The following is a 24,434-nucleotide window of genomic DNA, read 5'->3' on the forward strand; positions in this document are numbered from 1 at the left end:
TAACAACTCTTGCTACACATTTACTATGACATGTCTGACATGATAAATTCACTTTTTGTCTCTCTCTGGCATGAGGCTTCGCAGCCTCATGTGGGACCTCTTAGTAATCTAAAGAAATACCATTCCCCTTAATCTGGTTTTACTGTTTTGTTAAAAAAAAGAAGTCCACATCATGAAGCTTTTATTAATTTGGAGTATCTTTCTGGATTTTTTCTTTGGCTTTGAGGTTCAAAATAGGTATTTCCAGGGTTATGCTTGCTTCTAAAATCTGTATCTATTTTTCCAATTTGCCAGGTGATGATGCACCGCTCTCTCTGCCCTTCACCACAGTGCTCCACAACCTTCTTAAACACATATGCTACCCATCAGTCCCCCTTCAATCCCTGGAAGCCTTGACACTCATTAGAGAAGGTGAATTATTATTTTAAATAGCTCATCCACCTCATTTCTAATCTGCTTCAGATCTTAATGTCTTTTAAGTCCACAGCTCTTTTATCGTCGTTTTTTACATCCAAGCTGCATCACCGCTACCATGAAGTAGCAGGTAGGAAAGAAAACACATCAGAGTAGACAGACGCAAGTAAGTTGTGGAGCATCTCACAAAAATTCTTGTTTTTCTTAGACCCACAAACTCTTTCTGGCTTCTGGATGCTGATGGCTTTGGCTGGCTTCACACCATTATCCATACTTCCCAAATAATATCTGTCCCATTCTGGTTGGCTGCTGCAACTTAGGACCCTGTTTGCTAATCATGGAAGACTGGAGTTCTGCAATTTGCAGGATTTCTGTTTCACCATGTCTTGCACCTTCATCTGATTTGCCATAGTGTTTTACACAGTGCCCTCCTCCTGCTCCTTCTCATTACTCCTACACATCGCTCAGTGTTATTTTATTTTAAAGTTCAAAGCTTTTTTACGTAGACTTTCCCATTCACTAGACTTTCCCATTTCTTTTTACTTCTTTTCTCTTTCACCTTATAAGAAGCGGGCAGCTACTCTGTAGCCAACAGAGAGAAAAGGGCTTAACCATTGAGTTCCAGGATGGCTTAGTCACTCAGGAAAGAGGATGAAGATAGGTGGGATGGAACTTTCTCTAGAAATCTCTTGTGGGAGTAGAGAGGTAACCCAGAAAGACTCAGACAAAGTGCTGTGACAGTTTCCCAGTGCTCTGGTCATCTTTGCCACCCTGTGGCAAAATCCTTTGAAAGTGAGCCCTACCGTACTTGTTAGTGCACTGTCATTTAGAGGCTTGGACTATCTGTTTCCTAAAACTAAGTCAAGATGATCCCTTTCTTGGGCTGATCTAACAAAAAATGAGACTAATTCAGGAAAAGAGCAGATAGGTTTTCTGGTATGTTTTAACGAGGTAAAAATACTCAGTGAAGGATTTGAAATGTGTTGGAGTGGACCTGATGGGAGGAAAGAACAGTGCAGCTGGGAAGGAAGGAATGGGGTGAAGAGACAGGGAGTAAGATCTTTCCGTTTGGGATAGCAGCATGCGTTTACGCATATCTTACTATCTAAGGTAATGTAACACACAGAGATTTGATTAAATCATTGCTCTAAACCTAGTCCTGTCTGACCAGTTAACGAGTCATTCATGAGGCCTGTAATTAACATATAAGGCTAAATTTTTCACTGCTTCTTTTCTTTCCTCATTGTGCAAATATTTTCTTCATTCAGGGCAAACTGGGATTCATATCCATCCTCATTCAGCTGCACTTCCACTCTGCAATAGATTGCTAATTTGTACTATATCTGCTGGCATAAAGTTATTTACTGTTGCTACACAGTTAGATACCTCCAGGTTAAAGCAGGACAGGTTTCAACATCTGAGTCATTTTAACAGTGCAGTACTACCAGGAGAAGTGAGCTGGAGAAGATGGGGTTAGACAATCTTTTCCAACTCTGATTTCTAAGACTTTTGTTCTTTTGATACCAGTTAAAAACAAATTTGCATACATAACTTCAGAGAGAATTTTGGTTTTTGAAGGAAATCACAACTGTGTGTGACACAGCTTCTTCAGATATATACCAGAAAGCTGTGCTGCCATTCAGCAAGACCTGGACTGGCTGGAGAGTTGGGCAGAGAGGAACTGAATGGAGTTCAACACGGGCAAGTGTAGGGTCTCACACCTGGGAAGGAACAACCCCATGCACCAGCACAGATTAGGGGTTGACCTGCTGGAAAGGAGCTCTACGGAGAAGGACCTGGGAGTCCTGGTGGACAACAAGTTTGCCCTGAGCCAACAATGTGCCCTTGTGGCCAAGAAGGTCAATGGTATTCCAAGGTGCATTAAGAAGAGTGTGGCCAACAAGTGAAGGGAGGTTCTCCTCCCTGTCTGCTCTGACCTAGTGAGGCCACATCTGGAGTCCTGTGTCCAGTTCTGAGCTCCCCAGTTCATGAGAGAAAAGGAACTACTGGAAAGAGTCCAGTGGAGGGCTACGAAGATGGTTAGGGGACTGGAGCATCTCTCGTATGAGGAAAGGCTGAGAGACCTGGGTCTGTTTAGCCTGGAGAAGACTGAGAGGGGATCTTATCAATGCTTATAAATACCTAAAGGGTGGGTGTCGAGAGGATGAGGCTAGTTTCCTTTCAGCAGTATCCAGTGACAGGACAAGGGGCAATGAGCACAAACTAGAACACAGGAAGTTCCACCTGAACACCAGGAAACACTTTTTACTCTGAGGGTGACTGGAACAGACTGCCCAGAGTGGTTGTGGATTCTCCTTCTCTAGAGATACACAAAACCCTCCTGGATTTGATCCTGTGCCACCTGCTTTAGGTGAACCTGCTTTAGCAGGGGGTGGGACTCGGCGTCTCCAGAGGTCCCTTCCAACTAAAAAACATTCTGTAACTTGATTCTGTGGCATGTAAACAATTCCTGCCTCAGCAAAGAGAGTTTTCAGTCAGTGAGATAGTGGGAAGAGTTCTTATTTGCTAGAGAATGGATGGTAGAATAAAAGAAATAAAAGAAAACCCTTTAAAAACCTGGAATTGTAGCTGAAGAAATATATGCATTCTCTGAAAACAAACCTATGCCATCCAGAATGCTGGGATTGCGAGTGTTCAAGAAAGTCACTGCTCAAATCAGAACAGTCTGCAATATTGTATATAATGGCATGAAACCACACAGGAGCATGTATAAACTACTTTTCTTGTCCCTACCCCTAGATCTTATGGCATTTAACTTCTCACCTCATTATTCCCTTTCCTCCTCTACCTCTTTCTTCTCTCACAGTTACCATCACAGCCCTGTTCAGAACAAACTTTCGCATGGATTTCCCCTTTGATCTGCAAGAGCTGCCGGCATTTGCTGTGATAGGGTGAGTGCCCAGGAACCTGGCTTCTTGCTCTGCAAAGGTTATCATGTGAATTCTTTTACAAAACAGTTACATGCATCTCTTTTAGACATTTTGTTTGCCACAAATAAGGTCTCTGCTTGTTGAGATTACTTTTTTGGAAATGGTGCCCGTATAGCACAATGGGTAAGGAAGGAAATGTGTGTATTATCAAGCAGTTTGTTATTTCCTTTCCATATATCTTTTCTAGAAGCTAAATTCTGGGGAAAAAAAACGTAAGTCTAATTTGGTCTAGGTTCTGAGTGTGTGTTTACTGAATGGCCCTTAAACCGTTCTGATGACATCCCCAGTGAACTGACCCAACAAGTATGGCCTTTTCACTTGACAAGAAGGCAACAAAAGATTTAATCAGAAGTTTCCCTGGTCAGAAAGGTTATCCTTTTCAAGAGAGGCTGGTACTCTCCACGTGGTGGATTCAGTGAGAACAATAGTTAACTTATTAAGATGAGTGTCAGTTTTATTTAATTTATGAAGATATCTGAGTTGGTTTCATTTGTGGAGGAAGTTTTGGGAAATGAAAGAATGAACTTAAGAAAAATGGGAAGAGAATTTGGAAATACTAGAGGAAAACTGAGTTTGGAATTGCTGTGAGGAAAAGCCTTGGGTTAGAGCTTGAGAGGGGCTCTAGGGAAATCACTGCAGAGCCGTAGTGAAGAGAATATACTGTAGGGACGGATACCTGTGCTGCCTTTGTGAACATACTCTGTTGCAAGACCTGGATCCGAGACCAGAAGTATACCTGAGGTTTTCCAGCTCTCTTTGGTAGGCTGCCCTCATATTCACTTACGCAAATATGAACTCAAGTAAGCTTTCTTTCACACATCCGATACGATGAAAATCTATGAATACACGGGAGCTTTTGCTGATAATATGTATCCACTTAGTTCTCCTTAAATAGACTTGCATGCTGAACTCGGAGGCATTTGTTTGTTTAGATTGGCAAGGGAAGAGCTAATCCTTGTGATCTACAGCTGACAGAATGCAAAACTTCTTGGGACTGTGTTTTGAGCAGAGTTGGCAGAGCTGGGTTTTTTCAGTACTGCACATAGGCTAGGACAAGGAGTACAGGACAGCTGCGAAATGCTTCCAAATGCCTGCGTGTCCAACGTGGTATTTAAAAAAAAAAAAAAGCTGAAGACTGGAGTAGTCTTGGGTAAAGTCCTAGTGCCAACTTGGAATGCTCCAAATCCTCTTAATCTTCAGTCTCAATGTTGAACTCTCTTTCTATGCAACTTATTTCCACGCTTTCTGGTAGGACAAAAACCTGAGCCAGCCCAAGCACTATCAACAGGTAGACCTTGTTCTTCGGTGTCTGCAAATGTCGTCACTTTGGAAAATACACACAGCAGAAGCACTATTTTATTGACAAATTGATAGGCAGGAATGGAGGGATCTATTTTTTAATATAAAGTATAATCAAGAAATTCAGTTCACTGTGCAGCCTTTAGGCTTTCATTGCCTTAGAGCTGGTCTATTTTAACAGTAGTGCTGGCTTAAAATATTTAAGAGAACCTCATTGGTCATGTGTGTCTGTCAACAGCTTTATATTTACTTTAAACTTGTTTCCATGCAACTTTTAAATGATCAAGCAGTATTTTTTTTCCAACGTGCAGCCTTCTAAGAAAGCAAAATTAATCTTTGAATGAAATTTGGCAAGAGCCTGCATAACATATAACACAGGAAAAATCCATTAATTTTAGAAATCAGTAGAATGAAATATTGAGTTTATCCTCAGTATTCTCTGGGTTAATTATTTGCCACATTAAATAATACTTCCCATTACCAATTCTAAAAGCACTCTTTTCTTTTTTCATTTCACCTCTGAGTACTAGGCCCTATTTATCCAGGTCTCATTAAGCTACAGAGCATAAGGATCAAGGTCAGTCCTTAGAAAACGATACTTTCACTGCTTTATTATCATCAGGAACGCAGGCCTAAGGGATTAGGTTCACAGAGATGCCATACTTGGCTTTAGGCACAAGAGTTGCTATTACTTAGTATTTGATATAGCTGTATAATTTTGCTGAATCAGAGTTAATCTCTCTTCATTTTTACTATTTCCTATTCCGACCTGATGTCTAATTTCTGACAATACTGGGCTTTGCTCAGTTGCTCTTCACCAGCCCTCACTGAGATCTCTCGGTCCCTGTTAATAGATTACTTTTATAGATTATTTTATAGGTTTTTTAGATGAGATTTCCCCCTCTAAGCAAGAGAAAATTTAAGCCAGTGTGTGTGACAAAGAAGTCCAAAATAATCTCTCACTTTTCATCGGAGACTGAGTGTCTTCAAGTGAGTTGCTGTAGAAGTATCCCTGCAGGAGGCAGTTAAAAGACTTCATAAATAGATGAAGATGAAAACCACTTAAACTTGTTTTCTTGGTTGATGGTTAGTGCATTATCTGTAGTTTGGTGTGATTTTATTTCTTTTTCTCCATTTTAGGATATGTTCTGGATTCCTTGGAGCATTTTTTGTTTATCTCAATCGCCAAGTGGTCCTGTGTGTCCGGCGTCGTAAAGCTCTGAGCCAGTTTCTCACCAAATAGTGAGTGCCTCTGAAGATACTCTCTTTTGGGACAAGATTTTATACCCTACTGGTAGCGGATAGTAACAAATGCTTTCTGGAAGCTAGTAGAACTATTTCAACTGCAAGACAGTAAAAATAAGAGAAATTGAAAATATATGAGAGTAAGATACCTGCAAACATCAAGAGAATTTGCTTTGCCCTGGATTTTCTTCTTGACTGCCTCAATAATTTCAAATAACTACTTGACTTAGAAGAGATACTCTGTAATATTCAATAAGAGGACAAGAGAAACTACTGAATGGACAAAAAAATGTGTTTAATTAGAAAATCAATTATCGTGCTTCTTAAGATCATGCTGCTTCTATTTATCTTTTTTTAATCTGTAAAAAATAAATTCAACATTTTAAGAAAATTAAATAAAACTAAAATCTAACTATGTCTTTAATATCTAATTTTATTATTTTTTCAATCAAAGCATAGGCAAAAATGTAAAGAAGGTAATACAGTAACGCAGGCTTAAGAACCAAAAGCCAAAACTGGTAGTAACAAAATGGTGTGAATTGCAGCACCGCAGAGAAACGCAAAACAAAATAAAAACCTTAGCAATAAAGGTTTTACAGGTCACTTGAAGATGCTTTTCCCCTCTCTGATGGAGTTATAACCTCCAAAGTTATAAACTGAAGAAGAAGAGGTGGCTAACGGTGATTGTCTTCAGTGTCTTTACAGAAGAAATCCCGTGCAGTAAGAATCTTTTAAGCTGAGAGGTGTGGAGGACATACATTTCTTAGCAAGTCAGTTCTGAGCAGAAGAAAAGCGCTAGTTAAAAAGCAGACCAAACGAACTTAATTTATTATCTGGAAGAAAAAATGTCTGTCTTCATTATGTAGCATTACCCACATGTACCGGCAGAGCCATCAAACAAAGTTATTAGGAAAATGCAGCAAAGCCTGAAAAGTGGGAATTTGCTTTAAAATTTCGACTAATTTCCCAGAATTTTGTGGGTCCTTAGATGGAAGGCAATTACAGGATATATTTTATCTTCTTAAATACCACAGCATCTCAGCCAGAACTTCCTTTAGGGATCTCAGTAATTTGTCAGGGGAGACCTGACAGGATCAGTCCAGCACATGGAGACAGCTTAGAATCGTGTTGTCTCAGTGCCCATGAAGCATCTCAGCATACCCAGAAACCCATTCTGGGACTGGACACAGCAGTAGGAAAACATCGATGGCTTTAGCCTGCTGTCCAGCTATACCCCACTGGCCCCAGACAGCTAGACCTACTGGCCACCAAGGACACCTTCCCCAAAATTGTGAAGGTCAGCAATTCAATGGCAAAAAAAGCAGTGTTTCTCAAAAGAATTAATGCAATGGAGGATGCATGCAGAAATGTATGCGGAAAAAATACCCCACGTTTAAATATACTAGGACGGGATACATTGCATGGGGTATGAAGAAGCAGGACTGGCATAATCAGGACAAATGGAGGAGATGCTGGCTTTTGACAACGGGTCAACACATCACTGTTTCCTCCCGCTCTGCCATGTTTTCCAGTCTGTGCATTTTGTACATCCCTCTCTCCCTCCATCCCTCCCATTGCATTAATTCTGTCAGGAGAAATGGGCATTGCATTAACAGAACTCCAAAGCAACGGCTACAGATGTGGCAGAGAGCTTTCACAGAAATAGCCTTCACAGTCCTGAAGGGATAGTGATGCAAGAAAAGAATGTGAGGTTATATTTTAATAAACTTCTCTTTTTTTCCAGCCGCCTCATATACCCTGGGGTTATAACCTTTCTTATAGCAACTCTGACCTTTCCTCCTGGATTTGGGCAGTTCATGGCAGGAGAGGTGAGAGTGGGAAGTATATTTGCAATTCGGTATAATTTTGCACAGTCTTCCCTTATACCCTGTGCCCCGATAACCTTGTGTCACGGAAAGTGGAAGAAAAATAAAAGAGAAGTTTGGGCAGAGGAGGAACTATGTTCTGAGACTCATGATCTCTGCTATCTCCTTCATACAGAACTTGAAAAAGGTCCACTCTGCTAAGCGAGTAATAAGGAAGATGTTACCCGCTGTGTAAAAGTAGTTATCCTTTCACGAGTTGAGGAAAAGGCCTGTCCTCTTCCTGGAGCTTGAAAATGTGACTTAAGCCTAATTATTATAAATTACTGAAGTAAAAGTCTTCTCCACTTTCCTGGACAGAGGTAGAATATTTACTCCATCTAATCTCACGGTTCATGCCTGGCTTTTTCTGTTTAGTTGATGCCACGGGAAGCCATCAGCTCTCTCTTTGATAACTATACCTGGGCAAAATACACAGGGGACCCTCAGCTCCTAGGGAAATCTGCTGCCTGGATCCATCCCAAAGTCAGCGTCTTCGTCATTATCCTGCTCTTCTTCCTCATGAAGGTAGGAAAACCAGCTCGGCATAATCCTTCTCCACACAGAGTGAATGTTCTTGATCCTTTGTAAAATAGTTTGTGAACGGCCAATGAGGAGCTGCTGGGTATTGAATGAGGCAGTACAACTGCAATGGTTTTTACATCTTTTGATGTGATGTTTGCCCCCCTTGAGTGCAACATTACAAAAATTATTAGGGAATAGTTTCCTGGCCTTAATATAGTGACCTAGGTCATCCTCCTCATGCATCCTGCTCAGTGAACTTTGGTACCCATTGTGTAGCAATTTGTAGGAAGAACAACGTCAGGAAAGATTTCTCAAGTTCCACAAAAACAAATGAGTCAAAAGGTCTCATATAACCTATATTTGGTCTAAATAAAGTCAGATACAATCTACTTGATCTTCCTGACTATAAATAGGAAACAAATAAGAATATGGGAGTGCGGGAGGCTCAAGGACTTGTTAGCAGTACCGTAACTTGATGGAGAAATGCAGCTGAAAACAGTTTTGCTCACTTCTGAGAAAGCAACATCAGATTAAATATTCTGAGCTGACGTTGTCTGTGGAAGTTGCCACTGTTCAACCTTTGAAAGGATTGTCTGTGTAACTGATATGTGACAGAACAAGAGAAGAGATTTGAAAGAAGAAAACTTTATATTCCATTGTTCGAAATACAAGTACCAAGAAAGAGGTTTTCCTAATGGGGGTGTGGGTGTGGGTGTGGGGGTGTGTGTGTGGGGGGGTGTGTGTGTGTGTGTTGGAATATAAGAGGGTAAAAATATCATAGAAATTGTCATTTTGTTGTTGTTGTTGCAGAGGAGCAAAAGAGCTGAGGCCACCTTGCAGTTCCACCTATCAGTGGAACATTTCAGTAGATCAAGAATGGACATCAGTGATAGATTGACAGAGCTGATTCCAACTGAAGTAAAACACTGTACCAACTTCCTGACAGGCAGCTAAGGGCTCTGCTTCTGTGATAATTCTGATTATCGTGTACCAAGCAGATAAGGTCTCATTTATTTCAATAAAAGAGGGATGGACTCGTGGTATATCTATCCTAAGCCCATCTGTTCTCCTTCAGAAGATCTGTATCCTCAGACATCAGATTCATTGATCTTGTTCCATTAATGAAAGGCTTTCTTGACTCACTAAATAAGTGCTCCAAGTCATTTATTTTCTTCTGGATATAATCAGAGTTGGGACAGGCCACATGAAAAGGAAACTGCTGTTTTATCTCTGGGCAAACTTGGCCTGATTCTCTGCTGTACTTTAGTCCCATTTCTCATGTATTTGGCCTGGGTTTTGTACTGCAAAACCAGAGCTAAGTTAGCGGTACTCCACTTTTTCAACTTGCTGGCCTGTGAGCCAGCCAGGAACTTCTGCTCTGAAATATTCGGGTGGCTTGTGGAAGGAAGAGCAACTGCCAGTATCAAGTTGATGGTCCAGCCGATCATTACAGCATGTTCTTCTACCATAGGGTGAGAAATGCTGTTCTGATGCCTCTTTGCTGCCTTGCTTTTCTAAATGGCAGGCCACATCTTGGCTTCTTTTTCCCTTTTATGCCAACCATCCTACGAGACTTACAGAGGAAATGCTGGATGGATTTCCTCTCACCAAACTGACTGTCTACAGATTAGTATCTCACCTGTCTACAGCTACAGCTATGTCTGCAGAGGCATCACATCCTCAGAGGTGGACCCTGACAAGGAAGGATTTGCCCACTCTGAGGAGAATATAGTTCTGAAATACCTGAAAGCATTGCTCTTGGTGTGCTGGACCATGGTTGTTTCTCTCCTATGAATGATACTGCTGCAGCAAGGGACACCCTGCCAGTACAGCAACGTTCTCTGTGTTTCCCTCAGCTGTGGAAATCTCTTGTCATATTGCCTGGGAAAGGCTGAGCGTATCGGCCTTAGAGGTGTTTGTAAGATTAGGCAGTTGCCTACAGAAGTCTATATGGACTGGGCTAAGTCAGCATTTTAACTGGTCTTAGTAGTACCGGGATGGATTTCATCATTGTGCCCAACAGGAGGCAACAGATACAAGCTAGAAAAGAGGAAACTTGTGACAGTTGGACTTCAGGAAAAAATTCTCCCCTGAGTGAGGGTCAGCAATGGCACAAATGCCCAGAAAAGCTGGGTAATGTCCACCCTTCAATGTGTTCAGAACTCGCCTGCATAAGACCCTGAGCATCCTGATCTAACTTAGGAATTAGCCATTCTGGGAGTGGGGAGTTGAGGGAGACATTTCCAGAGTTTCCTCCACACTGAAATATTTCTGGGTCTGTGAAATTTTGACAACCTCATTCTATGAAAAGCTAAGCTGTTTGGAGCAGTAGGAAATCTCAGCTTGTGGGGTCCAAGGCAAAGCAGTTCTCGTGTTCATCCTCGTCCTGTCGATTCCCTGCCACCACAGCAGCCATCCAGAGTTCCTCTGCACCAGTGCTGGTGTCTTGCCAGAGTCACTCCTGCTCCCCTTCACACCTCACAGCTCCTTTACCCTTCACTTTCTGGCTGAACTGCCAGATCTCTCAGAATGTAGCTCCTCATGGATTCATGGGCTGGGCAGTAGAGCTACAGGAGGCTACAGGAAATGCTACTGCTGCTCAGTAACAACCGCACTCTCTGTCTCTATTCTAGTTCTGGATGTCTGTCATTGCTACCACGATGCCAATCCCCTGTGGAGGCTTCATGCCTGTTTTTGTTCTAGGTGAGTTTCAATTTTGTGTTGCAGTATATAGGTCTGACAGGTGGGAAGGATAAGAGAGACATTGTGTATGTACCCAGCAGGGTTATTCTGGCAGGTTAGTCGTCACTTGATGTCTACGACAAGCTCAGGTGGCAGTCCGTGTACCTGCCTCTGAGTCCCTGCTTCTGTCGTGTTCACACACACTCACACCCAAATCCAAATGCTGAGGAGGAAATCTGTGTCCTTTCACATGAGTAAAGCCACACTGTGGGGAGACATGCTGAGCTACGGCCTTCTAATTTCTCTGCCTCTTCAGCGACAGAGAAACTTTCATCCTACAATTACTAGCAGTTGCTCCTTTAACTCCTGAAGCCAGCTAGAAGAGGTAACCTCAAAACTAGTACCTGCAATGTAATCCACCATTTATTCACTTCTCCTGACTGAAATATGGTAACGCGTGGGAGTTTATTGTTTTTTCAATGGTTTTAATTCCAAGACCAAACATTAAAAAGAATATGATGCTAATGTTTAGAAAGAGAGGCTATGGTAGGCTAAAGTATACAAGCTCATGAATCTCGGCATTACATATCCACATCTCTTACATGAAACGATGTGCACCAGGGACCTGGGGGTTCTGGCAGGCAGAACTGAACGTGGGTCAGCAGCATGTCCGTGCAGTGATGGCGGCTATTAGGAAGGCCGTCTTAGGAAAAGCCTAGCCAGCAAGGCAAAGAAATTGGTTATTTCCATGCATTCGGCGTTTTGGACACAGTTCTGTAATATTCTGCCATCTTGTGTCCACCAGTACAAGAGACTTTGACAAAGTGCAGTGGGTTCAGTGGGGGCCACTGAGATGGTCAGGGAGCTGGAGCACAAAACAGACGAGGAGAGCTTGAAGAAGTGGGGCTTCAGAAGAGAAGGCCAAGAGGGGATCTACCTGCAGCTTCACCACTCAGTGCAGCAGGGGATGGAGAGGACAGGAAGATTTCTCTTAGAGACAGTAAATAGCAGGTAAAGGCACAAGTTGCAACACAGAAAATTCTGATGGAACGTAAGGAAAAAATTGTTTCTAGGTTGAGGTGCTCAGCAAGGTTGGAGAATCTCTGTCCTTGCAGACTTCTAAAGCTTGTCTGAACAAGGCCCTGGGTGACTCGACCTCACTTTGAAATTAGCCCTATTGTGAACAGGGGTCAGAACAAGACCTCCACAAGTCTCTTCCCACCTAAACTCATCTGTAAGCTGTGATTCTACTGTTTGGGCATTCCCAGAATGAATGTGTGACGGGCCTCAGCTGTGATCTGGACTGACATTGCACATATCCTGAGAATATTTCCTCCTACCTAGGAATCACAAACACCGCTGCGCCTGGTGTGCCTAAGTGCAAGAATGAGGGGTCAACTTTATTTATGTATCTTTGTACCCTTTTCTCCTCTTGGAGTCTAACTCCTCTATTTTGTAACTGAAAACTAGCCTCTAGTCCCCATCGTAATTTTAATGTAAGTTTTGATTTTGTTTCTGTTGTTAGAAAATACTCGAGCAATTGCCCAGCACAGCTGCAGAGCGCAGACTGTGTGTTCCTTAGATGTTAATCCCATAATTGTCAGTGGCATTTTCCAGGTGCTGCATTTGGACGTCTCATTGGGGAAATCATGGCATCGCTTTTTCCCGACGGGATCCTCTTTGATGGTATTGTTTATCAAATCTTACCTGGAGGGTATGCTGTCATTGGTGAGCCTTCATGTCTGTCTTTTTCTTCGCCTGGTCCCATCCCCGTGAATTTCCTGGCTGACACGTGACATGTTGTTTCTATATGACAGCGTCTTCTCTCCCTATTCTTTTTGCACCCTACCTGGGAAAGGCGCAGCAGCTCTGACAGGAGCAGTGAGCCACACTGTCTCCACGGCTGTGATCTGCTTTGAGCTGACGGGTCAGATCGCTCACATTCTCCCCATGATGGTGGCTGTCATTCTTGCCAACATGGTGGCCCAGAGTCTGCAGCCCAGCCTCTACGATAGCATCATCCAGGTGAAGAAGCTGCCCTACCTGCCAGACCTGGGCTGGAATGACATAAGGTAGAGTAGTAGGACAGAAGTGAGGAGTGGCGCAGAAATAAAGCAGACGAGGATGAGACCGTAAGAGAATAAAAGGTCATGAAAAGGGCATAATACGAGAAAGAAAGTAAAAAGGCAGAATAGGCTCGTAGCGAGACAAAAAAAAAAAAAAGTGGTAGAGTAGAATTAGGGTTCGTGCACAGAAATGGAGAAAATTCTCCTTCTTTTTTTTCTGCTTTTTAATTTTTTTTTCCAGCATAGTTTGGAATAATCTGCAACTTCACTTAATTTCTATTGATACTGCCAAATTGCTTCAGTTTTAAAATTAAAAAATAAAACGTCTTATTTCCTTTATTATTTTTTCCTGAATTCAGTGGGGTTTGGATTTCCTTCTCCAGCAAATGTCTGAAAAATCATTTTATTTAGATATTTTGCTTAAAGCAAAATTCAGTTATTCATACACGTGTCTTCCTCTCTCTAGAATAGGTAACATACATAGGTCTGTTTATATAAAACATATATGTATGTATGTATGTGCGTGCATTTTTATGGTGAGGAATAATGGATTGGAACACAACAGTAATGAAAATCCAGCTAATCTTTGTTGGTCCTGTGGAAAGTTCTCTTTGGTTACTCTCTCAGAAGATTATTTGGCAACTGTTTTGAGAACAATTTTTAAAGAAGTGGTCATTTATATATTTCTTTGAGGAATCTATCTGCCAGATGTTTTTAATATGCTAACTCTTCCCTTTATTGTCTATAAACTCACAGCAAATACAATATCTTTGTTGAGGATATTATGGTCCAAGATGTAAAATTCGTCTTCTCCAACTGTAAATACCGAGACTTGCAAAGTGTACTCCAGAGCACCACTGTTAAGACTTTGCCTTTGGTGGACTCACCAGGTAAGCAACACAGAGAAACTCGTCCCCTCTGAAGACTGCCCCAGCTTAAAGACCCAAGGAAACTAGCTTTTAAATTACACGCTGTGAAGGAGACAGTGTGACCCACTGCATAAAAAATCATCCTACAAATCTTCTGCTGATGGATGATGTACGATAGGAGGCTGTTTCAGCTGGTCAGGCAGGTAAGCTGGAGTGTGGGCACTGAAGCAGGTAGAGCAGGTAAGTAAGTGAGGTGTGCGAGAAGCTTGGGGACTTAACTGTGGCCACGGGGAGGGATCTTGAGTAGGTAAAGAGCCTGATTCTGATGTGGTGCGGAGGAGTGGCACAACTCCGGGATGGTGGGCTTCTCACAGACCGCCGGTGTATTAGCAGCAACTGACTATGGCCAATGACTGGTTTATAGCTCCGGACAGTACGAGTCCGAGCACTTTGAAGAGGTTGGAGGGAGGAAGGGGTAGTGTGTGGCAGGGGGCATTCAAAACCTTGAAGCGGCTTAATGGCTTCTCTGCTTTGCATTATGCAGAGACCATGATCCTTCTGGGGTCTGTAGAGCGATCTGAACTGCAGGCTCTCCTCCAGAGACATATAAGTCCAGAACGGCGACGGCTCCTCAACAGAGAAAAGCAGCAGAAGCTGTCTGAGGCACCCTACGATGGGCACAGCAAGGGACCATGGGCAACCCTGCCAAAGATGAAGCGTGAATCTTTTGCTTATGTTGATGAGGATGAGGATACGGATGAGAAGGGAGAGGTGAGGCAGAGAAGTGGAGGGACTGCAACAGAGACACTGCTTAAGAAGCAGTAAGGCATTTGGAGAGGCTGAGAAAGAAATGACACGGGTGGACTTTTTTTTCTCTCCCTTCTGCAACAGCCACCTCGGCCCCCAAGTCCCACTCCCAGTTACCCGGAGGAGCCCAATGGCCCAACCGGTCCTCTTAAACAAACGCATGAATCTCTGGAGTCACAGCAGCAATCAGGTATGGTCACTTCTGGCGTGCCTCAGCCACGTCTTCGCCAGCTTGTGGAAGCTTTCATGCTAACTGTGTGTACATGCCTGTGTGAGGTGCTGACTTCCCAGAGACGGAGAGAAGGAGCTTTCTCTGCTGTTTCTGTATTAAAGGTACTTTGTTAATGCACCTCAGCACCAGTGTATCGTAGCTGGAAATCTCTTCTGTTTGTGACCCCTCAGAGAGCATGGCAAAAGTAGGCCCACTCTGGCTGCCCTCTCTCTGTCAGTACTCCCCAATCCATCCTTTGCAGTAACATCTTCTCGAACACTTTCTGGACAGTCTGCATGAAAGTGTCCCATCTCTTGCCTCTGTCACCCCATGAATGATTTTCCCTGGGAAAATTTATTTCTGAAAGCTAAACATCTGTATTTGTTTTTTGAGTAGCTTAGGCAGTGGCTCAGCCATCTCCAAAACTGAACAGCTTCTCCCTTGGACATGCATCTCTGATTCAGCTACGTTAATACGACATATTGTGTTCTTTGTGTGCACCAGCCTATTTTAGCTGCGCTTCCAAGACTGTATTCATAGTTTATTTCTGAACCTTGTATCATGTATATTTGATGCAGGATGGTGGAGGCGCTTTTTCTTTCTGCGTCTTGAAATATGCAGAGAGTGAGTAAGCACAGAGGTGTAGCCCAGCTTTGAGAATGAATATAGAGGATGGGGCTTGTGCTTTTAGGCACCCAAAGGTTGGCATATAACACAGCATATAAGCACATTCTGGTTGCTTAACAGCACTCATTTACGACTAAACCTCTAAGGCAGAGGAAAGCCAACTTTATGCCTCCAAGGCAGTAGAGCGATGGGACAGCCATCCAGCTTCCTTACCAAAGCAGAAAAAGAATCCCATCAAAACAAGAACAGTGTGTGAGACATTTTATGTGAAACTAGTACTCAGTGATCCAGGAGAGGCAAAAGGAAGTGGAGCAGGGGTGACCTCATAAGGCTTTCCCTGCCATTATTTTTAGTTTGGCTCAGAGCTGTCACTGTTTCTGACCAACCTTCCTCCTCAGCCTTGTTCCCTCCACAACAGCACCAAACCCTATCTCCTCCTCTTTGCTAATTCCTGACTGTCCTGTCTGGAAGAATAATTTTGCAGCCTTTTCCATTCCCACCATTACACTGCTGGCACAACCCACGGACTCTGCACCCCTTTGTACCTGTGACATTCAGGCTGCTGCTATGTTTTGTCTTTGAAGTAATTCCCAAATTTTCACTTCCCCTTTCCAGACTATCCTCCAAGCCACGTTCTCGTTGCGGACTGCGGAAACCTTTCATCACAGCAGTTTATCCCTTGTATCAGATTGTTTGCTGTGTTAGTACTCCTGCTTTTGGTTTTGGGTTTGTTTGTTTTATTCAGTGACACTCATCTATGAATACGATCTGCATGGGCTAGTTTGTAATGTTTTGTTTGCTCGAGGAAAAGATTTTGCACGCAAACATTTGTTCTGGCACGTCCTAGACACCACCTTACGAATTTAATGCTAGATTGTGACTGGCTCAGCCCTGTCATATACCATCTACTATGACCCTTATATTATTTCCCAGCCTTCCTTGGGCAAGGAGATGGGCACAGGGCTTGGTACTTTTGTCCCTTACTTGTTCTTCTCTCTTATACGTGTTTGTTTTCATCCTTCAGGCACTTTCAGGAGTTTGAGGCAACTCATCCAGCAGCTCTTGTGCCGTTACAACCGTCCACTTGAAACAGAGAGTGCCGTCCAGGTTAGGGATTCGGAGAGCCTAGGAGTACCCTGAGGAGGGAAGGGAAGGCGATGGAAATAGAACCTACTACTCAGAGCCATTCAGCATATGGCCATGGACATGCTTACGATCCTGAACTCTGACAGCATGAGTGGGGAGCTCTCTCCAAGGAGAAAAGGGTGTGATTAGCGTAAAGGAGAGTGTATCTTTCTAAAGAGCCTTCTGTGTTCAGGTGTCGAGGCTTCCATTGAAACTGAGTGTTAGTTAACTTTTTCTCAGTTTTGGCTAAGCTGGAATAAAGTGCAATTCTACTCCATCTGGCAAACAGTTTGGGCCAGATAAAAGCAAAAAAATGCTTTTGCCTTGTGCCATGTTAGATGCTCTTGGATATCTGACATACCTGCGCAAGGTTGGTGGAGATCATACAGAACCTATGGGAGACCTATCCACTCTAGTGCAGTGGTTGGACCTCATATAGGCTATCTGAGAGCAACTAAAGCAGTACTAGATGACCATGATGAGACACCCAAGTTGCTTCAGCAGCATTCTTCAGTCCGTCCTCATTGGCAAGCGAAGCACAGCGTGTGCACCTTATAGCGTATGAGTATAAAGAAAACCAAAACACTCAGTAATTTACTATTTGGAACAAAAAAAGGACCACATGGGGTGAGGAGGCTGTGCACGTTTCCTTTCTGTACTCTGTGAAACTGTGGGTTCTTTGTCTGTCCTGAAGAGTGTTTTCTCCTACAGGAGCCAGTGGACGTCATTGACACAATGAGGCCAGAAGAGGTAAGACTGGGTGCAGAAAGAGCGAGTGCTTCTTTTGCCCATTTCCTATCACTTGCAGTATTTCCTGAACTCCAACAACCTCATAAGGCCATAGTTAAAGCCATTTTGTTAGAGTTGCACAGCAGGCAAATCTTACCCAGTAAGAGAAGAGACTGTTCTGCTAGATGCGCTGAGTAAGTCTCTGACTAATCTCATCTAGCTTTGAAATCAGCCCTACTGTGAGCAGGGTTTTTGACTAGAGACCTCAGCAGGTCCCCCCTCACATAACTCTTTCTGTGGGTCTATGTTGTTCCTTCATTTTTTACACAAAGGAACCATTATCTTGCAACGACAAGGAGAGGATGCACGCAGAAAGGAAAGCTAAGATGTTCACTCCCTCTTTAAGCAGGAAGGGGTAAAACCTCATCTTCTTGGAAAACCTCTGAGGTACTGGAATTGCTCTGTTTCCATAGGGACTTGACATCTGGCGAGGAATGGAGGGGAAACCTGAGAGGTGTGATATAATGGGCAAGATGAATGTTCTACATAGGAAGAAAGAAGCATTAGGAGCAGAATGGAACTAGTCTAGGTACACAAGACAGCAATGCTGCTGATTACTGTACGAGTGATTCCTCTTCTTTCCTGTGTCAGATAGATGCCTGGGAACAGGAGGAGCTGGATAAGACTGTGTGCTTTGACAGCTGCCACGTAGACCCTTCCCCTTTCCAACTGGTGGAGAGAACTTCCCTGCACAAGGTGGGTGCAGATGTCTCTCAAAGGCATATATGGTTTTCTTCCACCCTATCTATCGTTGCAAGTCTAGTCTATGACTTATCTGCCTGTCTTTACACACAACTACTAACATCAGCTACTTTTGCATCCAGCTAACCAAGATCAGTTTGTTCCATAATTTTCTGCATGTTCCTCCAATCTCCTGCAACATGAAAAGCTACATTATAAGAATTCCAAGTGCATTTATTAGAATAGCTTTGGACAGTTCCTAGGATTTTCCAGCCACTACAGGAACAGAAGCCTTGCTGCTCGGGGCATTACACTGAGATTTACACCCTGCTTTGTCAGTGCGCGGCTTTGCAATGAGTACTCCTGGATTTCTCAGCGTGTTTCTGTCAGGGTGTGGAGTCTGCCTCAGTGCATAAGCAGAATTGCTCGAATGCACCCTATATCATAGGGGCTCTACTGAATGGAAGCACAAGGAAAGAGAAAGTTGAATCATACAACTTCTAGAGTTAGTGCAGGATGACTCAGGACAAAAGCAATCATTGTATATCAGGAGGAAGAGAGGACTGGGCTTTCACTCAGTGGAAAGGGAAAGCAGCCTACTGAAGCAGAAGTACACAGGGCGTGTTTTTATCAAGAGTCATTTCATGTCAACAGTCAGCATATACCCTGCACAAAATTAAGAACTGGTTAGCATATACTTAAGATGAGCTTGGTGTTTCCTAAAAGGCTGGCTGAAGTAATCTGAAGACTACTAGCATTTATCTTTGAGAATATAGGGGTTACAAAAAATGATACCTGAAGACTGCAAATGGGGAAAGTTTAATATCTCTCAAAAAAAGAACAAATGAGAAACTCAGCAATAACAGACAATTCAACTCAACTTGGATGCCCCAAAAATGCAGGAATAAATAATCAAGCTATCTGAGATATGCATAGTTAGAGCTAAATGTGAGACTACTGACAATGGCAAGAATATCACAGCTTACCATGATCATTTTGTATGTAGCCAGTCTGACTTTCTTTCACATCACTCTTGTTCCTCAGAAATTACATTTTCCCTAGTTTACACTTGAACATGACACACCTCATGTGATGTTAACAAAAATGGCAAACACAAGCTGCGAAAGAACGACTTCATGTAAGGCCACAGGTGAAGTCCAGATAGAGCTCAGCTTAAAGAACTTTGAGGCTGGAAATATGCCACAGATGAGCACTGAGAATGCCGAAAGTTTTAGAAACCTTGATCTGTGAAGAACAGTAAAATACTGGGGTTTATTTAGGCTGAAGTAAAGAAGACCGATGTCAGTGTATATCTGTCCTTTTAAGAAGGCTTTGTAAGAGAAAGGGAATAACTTGTTCACAGTGCTCCCACTGCACTGGATAAGCAGCAAGAAGCTTAAGTTTCGACAGGAAATATTCTGGAACAGGTGAAAAGAAATCTTCTCGTGTTAAGAAAAGCACTGAAATAAATAACCTAAGCAGGTTCTGACTTTGCATATGACTGTATGATAGTTTAATTTCCAGCACCAAAATCGAATAGGATCTGCATAAGTCCTGAAATACACGGGGTGTGGCACATCTGTGGCTGTTTGCCAGATGCAGGATGGCAGTGGCCTTGAGAATGTGCTCTCCATCATCAACATACTCCCAGCTATGGCTACACGGCAGAAGGACCAAAGGGTAGTAGCATTTGCTAGCTACAAAAGGGGCAGATAAGTAGTTTCTCACTGGGATAACTGCAGATTTGTGCACCTTTGTGATTCCCCCTTCTAAATCCCAAGTCCCAACTCTAACACCAACTATCATGTTGCTAGTTTCCAAAGTCCCTGAAATGGTCTTTTGTGGTTTTGCTCATAGACACATACATTGTTCTCATTGCTGGGCCTCAGCCATGCCTACATAACCAGTATGGGGAAGCTGAGGGGCGTGCTGGCTTTGGAAGAGGTAAGTGGGGATCCTTTCATCTCCTCCTAATCAACTGCAAACGTCCTGTGGATCATTGCAGTAACTTACAGGTGCTGGAGGACCCAGCTGAGAATATATATAAATGTGATTCCTGTATTTTCTATCCAGTGTTGAATGCTGAGTCAGCCCTTTGGAAGCCATTTAGGGGAACAGATGACTGTATTTCAGGGGAGGCAGCGGGTGTTATTTACAGGGATGTTAGGTAGGTCATCCTTTTCATGAACACACGGCTCTTAACTGAGTGGCTGTTTCTGTCTCTGAAAGTGGTGAGAAATTTGTTATTTACTGTGGGATGAAAAATTACACCACCAGTGTAAAAGATTATTTCCACAGGCCCCAGAGGTAGAGTCTCTATTTGTGATCCCTTTACCCTGTAGAGTAGATGAACTTCTGCTGAGTAGGGCTGGGTCAGCCTCCCTTTCATCCATTTTTTCCGAATTTTTTCTCTCCTCATAGCTCCAGAAGGCAATAGAGGGCTCCACACGCTCTGGTGTTCGGCTCCGCCCACCCCTTGCCAGTTTCCGTGATACCAACCGGTCTTCCATCAGCAGTGAGAAGCTCAGTCAGGCCACACGTGTGTGGGGCCAGCAGGACAATTGCACGGTGGCAGCACAGCAAGCAGCAGACCTGGGTGCAGAGAGCCCACTGCCTCCCTGCTCATGCTCTACCCAGCCCACGCGCTGGCATGAAGAGGAGGAAGTCCTGTCCTCCACTTATGCCACTGATACTGAATTGGAAGAGATGGAGCTGACAGGGCCAGTTGCCGAAAACATCTCAGACATCCTCAAGGACATAAGCCTACGCTCCACTGACCTGGATGAGGATGAAGATGAGGATGAGGATGTCCCTTTATAGCTGAGGGGAGCAGTCCATCACACTCTTCAGTTGAGCCAGTCTTCTTGTTTGGTCCTCAAAGAGAAGCTTTTGGATGTTCTTTGCAATACCCACAGAGGATTGATTCAGCTGGGAGAAGGGGCATCGGACTGACCCTTTCTTCTGCTGCTTTCCTTCTGTGCAAAGACTGTCAGGCTGTTGGACTCTATGGCAGGAGTCGGATGTGGACTGTAAGGTGGCTAAGGGCAGGCTCATAATGCTTAGGCTTCTGCCCTATCTACATAACATGGCCGAAGGGATTGCAACAGGACATGAATACTGCTGGACATAGTCAGGATGCTCTGGGTCAGTCTACCATGTGGAAAGTGAAGGAAGAGCAGTTCTTCTCATTCTCCATTGGTGTCATCCTTCCAGTCACACTTGGCCTCCATGCACCAGTGTAAACACAGCCAGACCTCCAGCCCAGCAGCATATTGCTGCTTGTGACTGCAATCCTGTCCATATTGCCGCAGCTCCTTCTTACTAGCTCTTATCGCGCATCCCCCCCAAACATTCCCATGTAGAACATTTTTCCTCTTTCTCAATTTTTACTCTGGGATTTTCCTGGAAGGGGGTGCAGTTAGGAGCTTCTCCTCTGTCCTTTGGCTGAATCATGCCCTAAAAACAGATTGGAGGAAAATATTTGGTCTATGTCTCATGTCTTGAATTCAGCCAACACTCTAAGAAAAGCACTGGAAGGGAGGAAAGCCTCTTTTTTCCCCCATCATCTCTGGAATTTTTAAATAGAATGGGAAAATCTTAAGAAGGGGTGTCCTCAGTGTCGGAGGCAGAGAAGTAAAACAGCATGTGTGCACCTATATTTCAAACACCAGAAATACCTGTGTTTGTCTCACTGTTCACAATTTTTACAAAGTCATAGTCTTAAAATATAAGAACTCAAAAAAAAAAAAAAAGAAGTGTTAGCAGGCTGCCAAGAAATACAGCAGAGGGAAGCCACGTTTTCTACACTTTGAAAAGAGGTTTCACTCTGAAAACTCCCGCTCTCTTTCCTGGTAATTCTACTCTGCTTACTTTCCACATATTTCTGCATACCTCAGATTTGAGAATTCCAGCTCTCACTTTTGCCCGCTTGTCTCCATCGTGACTAACAGCAGAGACCTCAACCCTTGTCTGCAGCATCCCTCTCTATTCGAGTTCTAAATCTGGAGCAGATTTTGATCTGTATCTTGCAAAAAGATGTCTTGTCAGTTCGTGTCATGCATGCAAAACCTTAGTATCCAAAGATAAGATGCTGCTTTGTTTAACTCACTGTCCTTGTGAGGTTTTCTCAGTAAACAGGCAAAACCAAATTCTGTGTATTCTGCAGCTTTCCTCTAACGTTCTACATCTCTTTCTATCATATTTTTGATGTGTCATGGCACTTAGATGCAGTCCTAAGCAGCCTATTGTACGTGCTTTCACTTAGCAGCCACAGAGAAGAAATCAGGCTCTGAGATGTTCTTGGGGTTATTTTCCCAGATGTTGGGTCATATCTCCTTTCTTGATATTAAAGCATTATTTAACTTAGAGTGACCAGTTTCATCTTAACAGGTGCTTTTTCATAAGCTTTCTCAGGAGCACGTCAAAAATATCATTGCCTCTAACCCAGTCTCCCTAGGAAAATTCCCTCCTGGCTTTAATTCCAAAGACCGACCTCGTACCAGTTCCTCCCCAGCGATGGTCATGGGTGGGGGAGTCTTTGACAAGCTTATAGTAGAGGGAAATCTCCCCAGCTAGTCTCTCAAAGAGGGAGAGAATTGTTTTTCCTATCTGGAATTCAGAGCCCATCAGCTCTGTATTGTTTTTGAGATGTCATCTCCCTCCCTCTATAAGCTAACCAGGGACAGCCTTTCCCTGCCTGAGTGATCTTCAGTCCTCCAAGGGTCACCTTGTCCTTGTGAGAAGACACTGGTGATCTGAGGGCAAATCTCTTGTGCACATCAGCTGCTTGCCTCCACCAGAGGGTTGTGGCATATTTCTGGCTGCCAGGCATTAGGACACAGCCTTCCTGCTGCCTTTGAGTCACCTTCCCCTGACTGCAGACCAGAGGCAAAACAACTGCTATTTTTTTCTTGGGTAACTGTGATAGTCCTTTAAATAAGTAGGGGAGAAAGGATATTCCTTTTCAAAACCATAAACGTGCAGTGAGTGGCAACACTCTGAGACCAAATCTGATAGGAGGGTCCGCACACTCTCAGGAAGGACAAGTTTCTCCAAATCAGCCCCAGCCTTATTAATAGCAATTAGATTTTGCAGCTTAGCCAAACACTCAGACAGATGAGACAAGGAGAAACTTTGAGGCTGGAGTCAATACACCTCCCCCTCCTCTCTCCTGAATACAGATATGTGTTCTGCTCCAGTCCCACACTTCTCCTACAGTGTGTTACAGAAGAACTGTGATCTTGACTGTATGAGAAAGCAGATGGAGTCTAAATCAAAGCCAGAGAGTGTGTGAGTCATGACAGACAGATTGTGAACTAGGGGAGATGAAGGTGGAACAAAAACCACGCACATGGAGAGGCTTGGGGAGCTCAGAGTTAGACACAAGCTAACCTGGAAAGTTTCCTGAGGTTTGTCACCTGAGAGTACAAGAGCACACACGTGTGCACCCACACACCCACGCACATCTCTCTCCATTCCTATGGCCTTTATCTCTCCCAGAGTTACCACGAGGAACTGGACTGCTCTCTGTGGGGAAGCCGAAAGGTGAGTGTTCCTGCTGTTCTTTGGAGGCACTACTCAAGATCCGTTCCAGGTGTGCCCCCAGCCTTGGAGCAGAAGCAGCATTCATCTGCACCATTTTCTCAGCGGGGAAAAGGTATGCATACATGAATGTGTGTAGAGACAAAAAACATACTGCAGAGATGTTTTGCAATGGCTGAAGATATTTCCACTTCCGTTTTACCAGTAAAATCTTCACTGAGCTGATGCGAAATACTTTAATAGGTGTAAAATGTGCAGTGAACTGACACTGAACCTTTCTCAAGGGAAGTCTAAGCTTGTGTCTTCTCAGTTAATCCCAGTATATCCCCTCAAAGTTTAAACTTCAAACTTTTGTCCAGCAAATAAAGTCACACAAATCTGTCATTCTAAAACCTGCATCTCTCGTCCTATCCAAGTAGCACAGACTAGCTACATACACACAAAAATAATTTTTCCCCAACCCAAAATATTCCCAGAATCTGAATCAGCACCGAAGCCTTTACATTCAGCTAGAAAGTCAATTCTCAGATCTGCCTCCAAAAACCCAGGCACCAGCCTTGAAAAAGAAGCTCTCAGGCTGTTTGGAACCACAGAAGAGCACTTTTCTCTTAAATAGCATGTGCGGTTGCTTAGAATCCTTGTTTTGGGCAGAGATTTATGTTACACCAAGTTTTCCACTACCACTCAAAGCGTTAAAATAGAGCTAATCTTGTTCAGCATTTTCAGCTCCAGGCACCTGC

The 24,434-nt window shown here is 43.5% G+C and overlaps 1 protein-coding gene across 1 annotated transcript in view; it reads left to right on the forward strand.

Annotated features, from left to right (window-relative positions):
* The window catches only part of CLCN1 (chloride channel, voltage-sensitive 1), a gene marked incomplete at its 5' end in the record, with an annotated part of 34,006 nt that extends 13,033 nt beyond the window's left edge, over positions 1 to 20,973 (forward strand). Inside the window, 15 exons of the mRNA XM_010135380.1 lie at positions 3,242 to 3,326; positions 5,805 to 5,906; positions 7,654 to 7,738; positions 8,150 to 8,299; positions 10,930 to 10,999; positions 12,596 to 12,706; positions 12,837 to 13,050; positions 13,801 to 13,934; positions 14,458 to 14,684; positions 14,805 to 14,910; positions 16,583 to 16,665; positions 17,395 to 17,433; positions 18,064 to 18,168; positions 20,011 to 20,097; positions 20,575 to 20,973. Coding sequence (XP_010133682.1) covers positions 3,242 to 3,326; positions 5,805 to 5,906; positions 7,654 to 7,738; positions 8,150 to 8,299; positions 10,930 to 10,999; positions 12,596 to 12,706; positions 12,837 to 13,050; positions 13,801 to 13,934; positions 14,458 to 14,684; positions 14,805 to 14,910; positions 16,583 to 16,665; positions 17,395 to 17,433; positions 18,064 to 18,168; positions 20,011 to 20,097; positions 20,575 to 20,973 — 1,997 coding nt within the window. The remainder of the gene's footprint in view (positions 1 to 3,241; positions 3,327 to 5,804; positions 5,907 to 7,653; positions 7,739 to 8,149; positions 8,300 to 10,929; positions 11,000 to 12,595; positions 12,707 to 12,836; positions 13,051 to 13,800; positions 13,935 to 14,457; positions 14,685 to 14,804; positions 14,911 to 16,582; positions 16,666 to 17,394; positions 17,434 to 18,063; positions 18,169 to 20,010; positions 20,098 to 20,574) is intronic.
* Between the last annotated feature and the right edge of the window lie 3,461 nt (positions 20,974 to 24,434).

This window comes from Buceros rhinoceros, unplaced genomic scaffold (genome assembly GCF_000710305.1).
Source record: "Buceros rhinoceros silvestris isolate BGI_N320 unplaced genomic scaffold, ASM71030v1 scaffold4514, whole genome shotgun sequence".
Classification (NCBI taxonomy): domain Eukaryota; kingdom Metazoa; phylum Chordata; class Aves; order Bucerotiformes; family Bucerotidae; genus Buceros; species Buceros rhinoceros.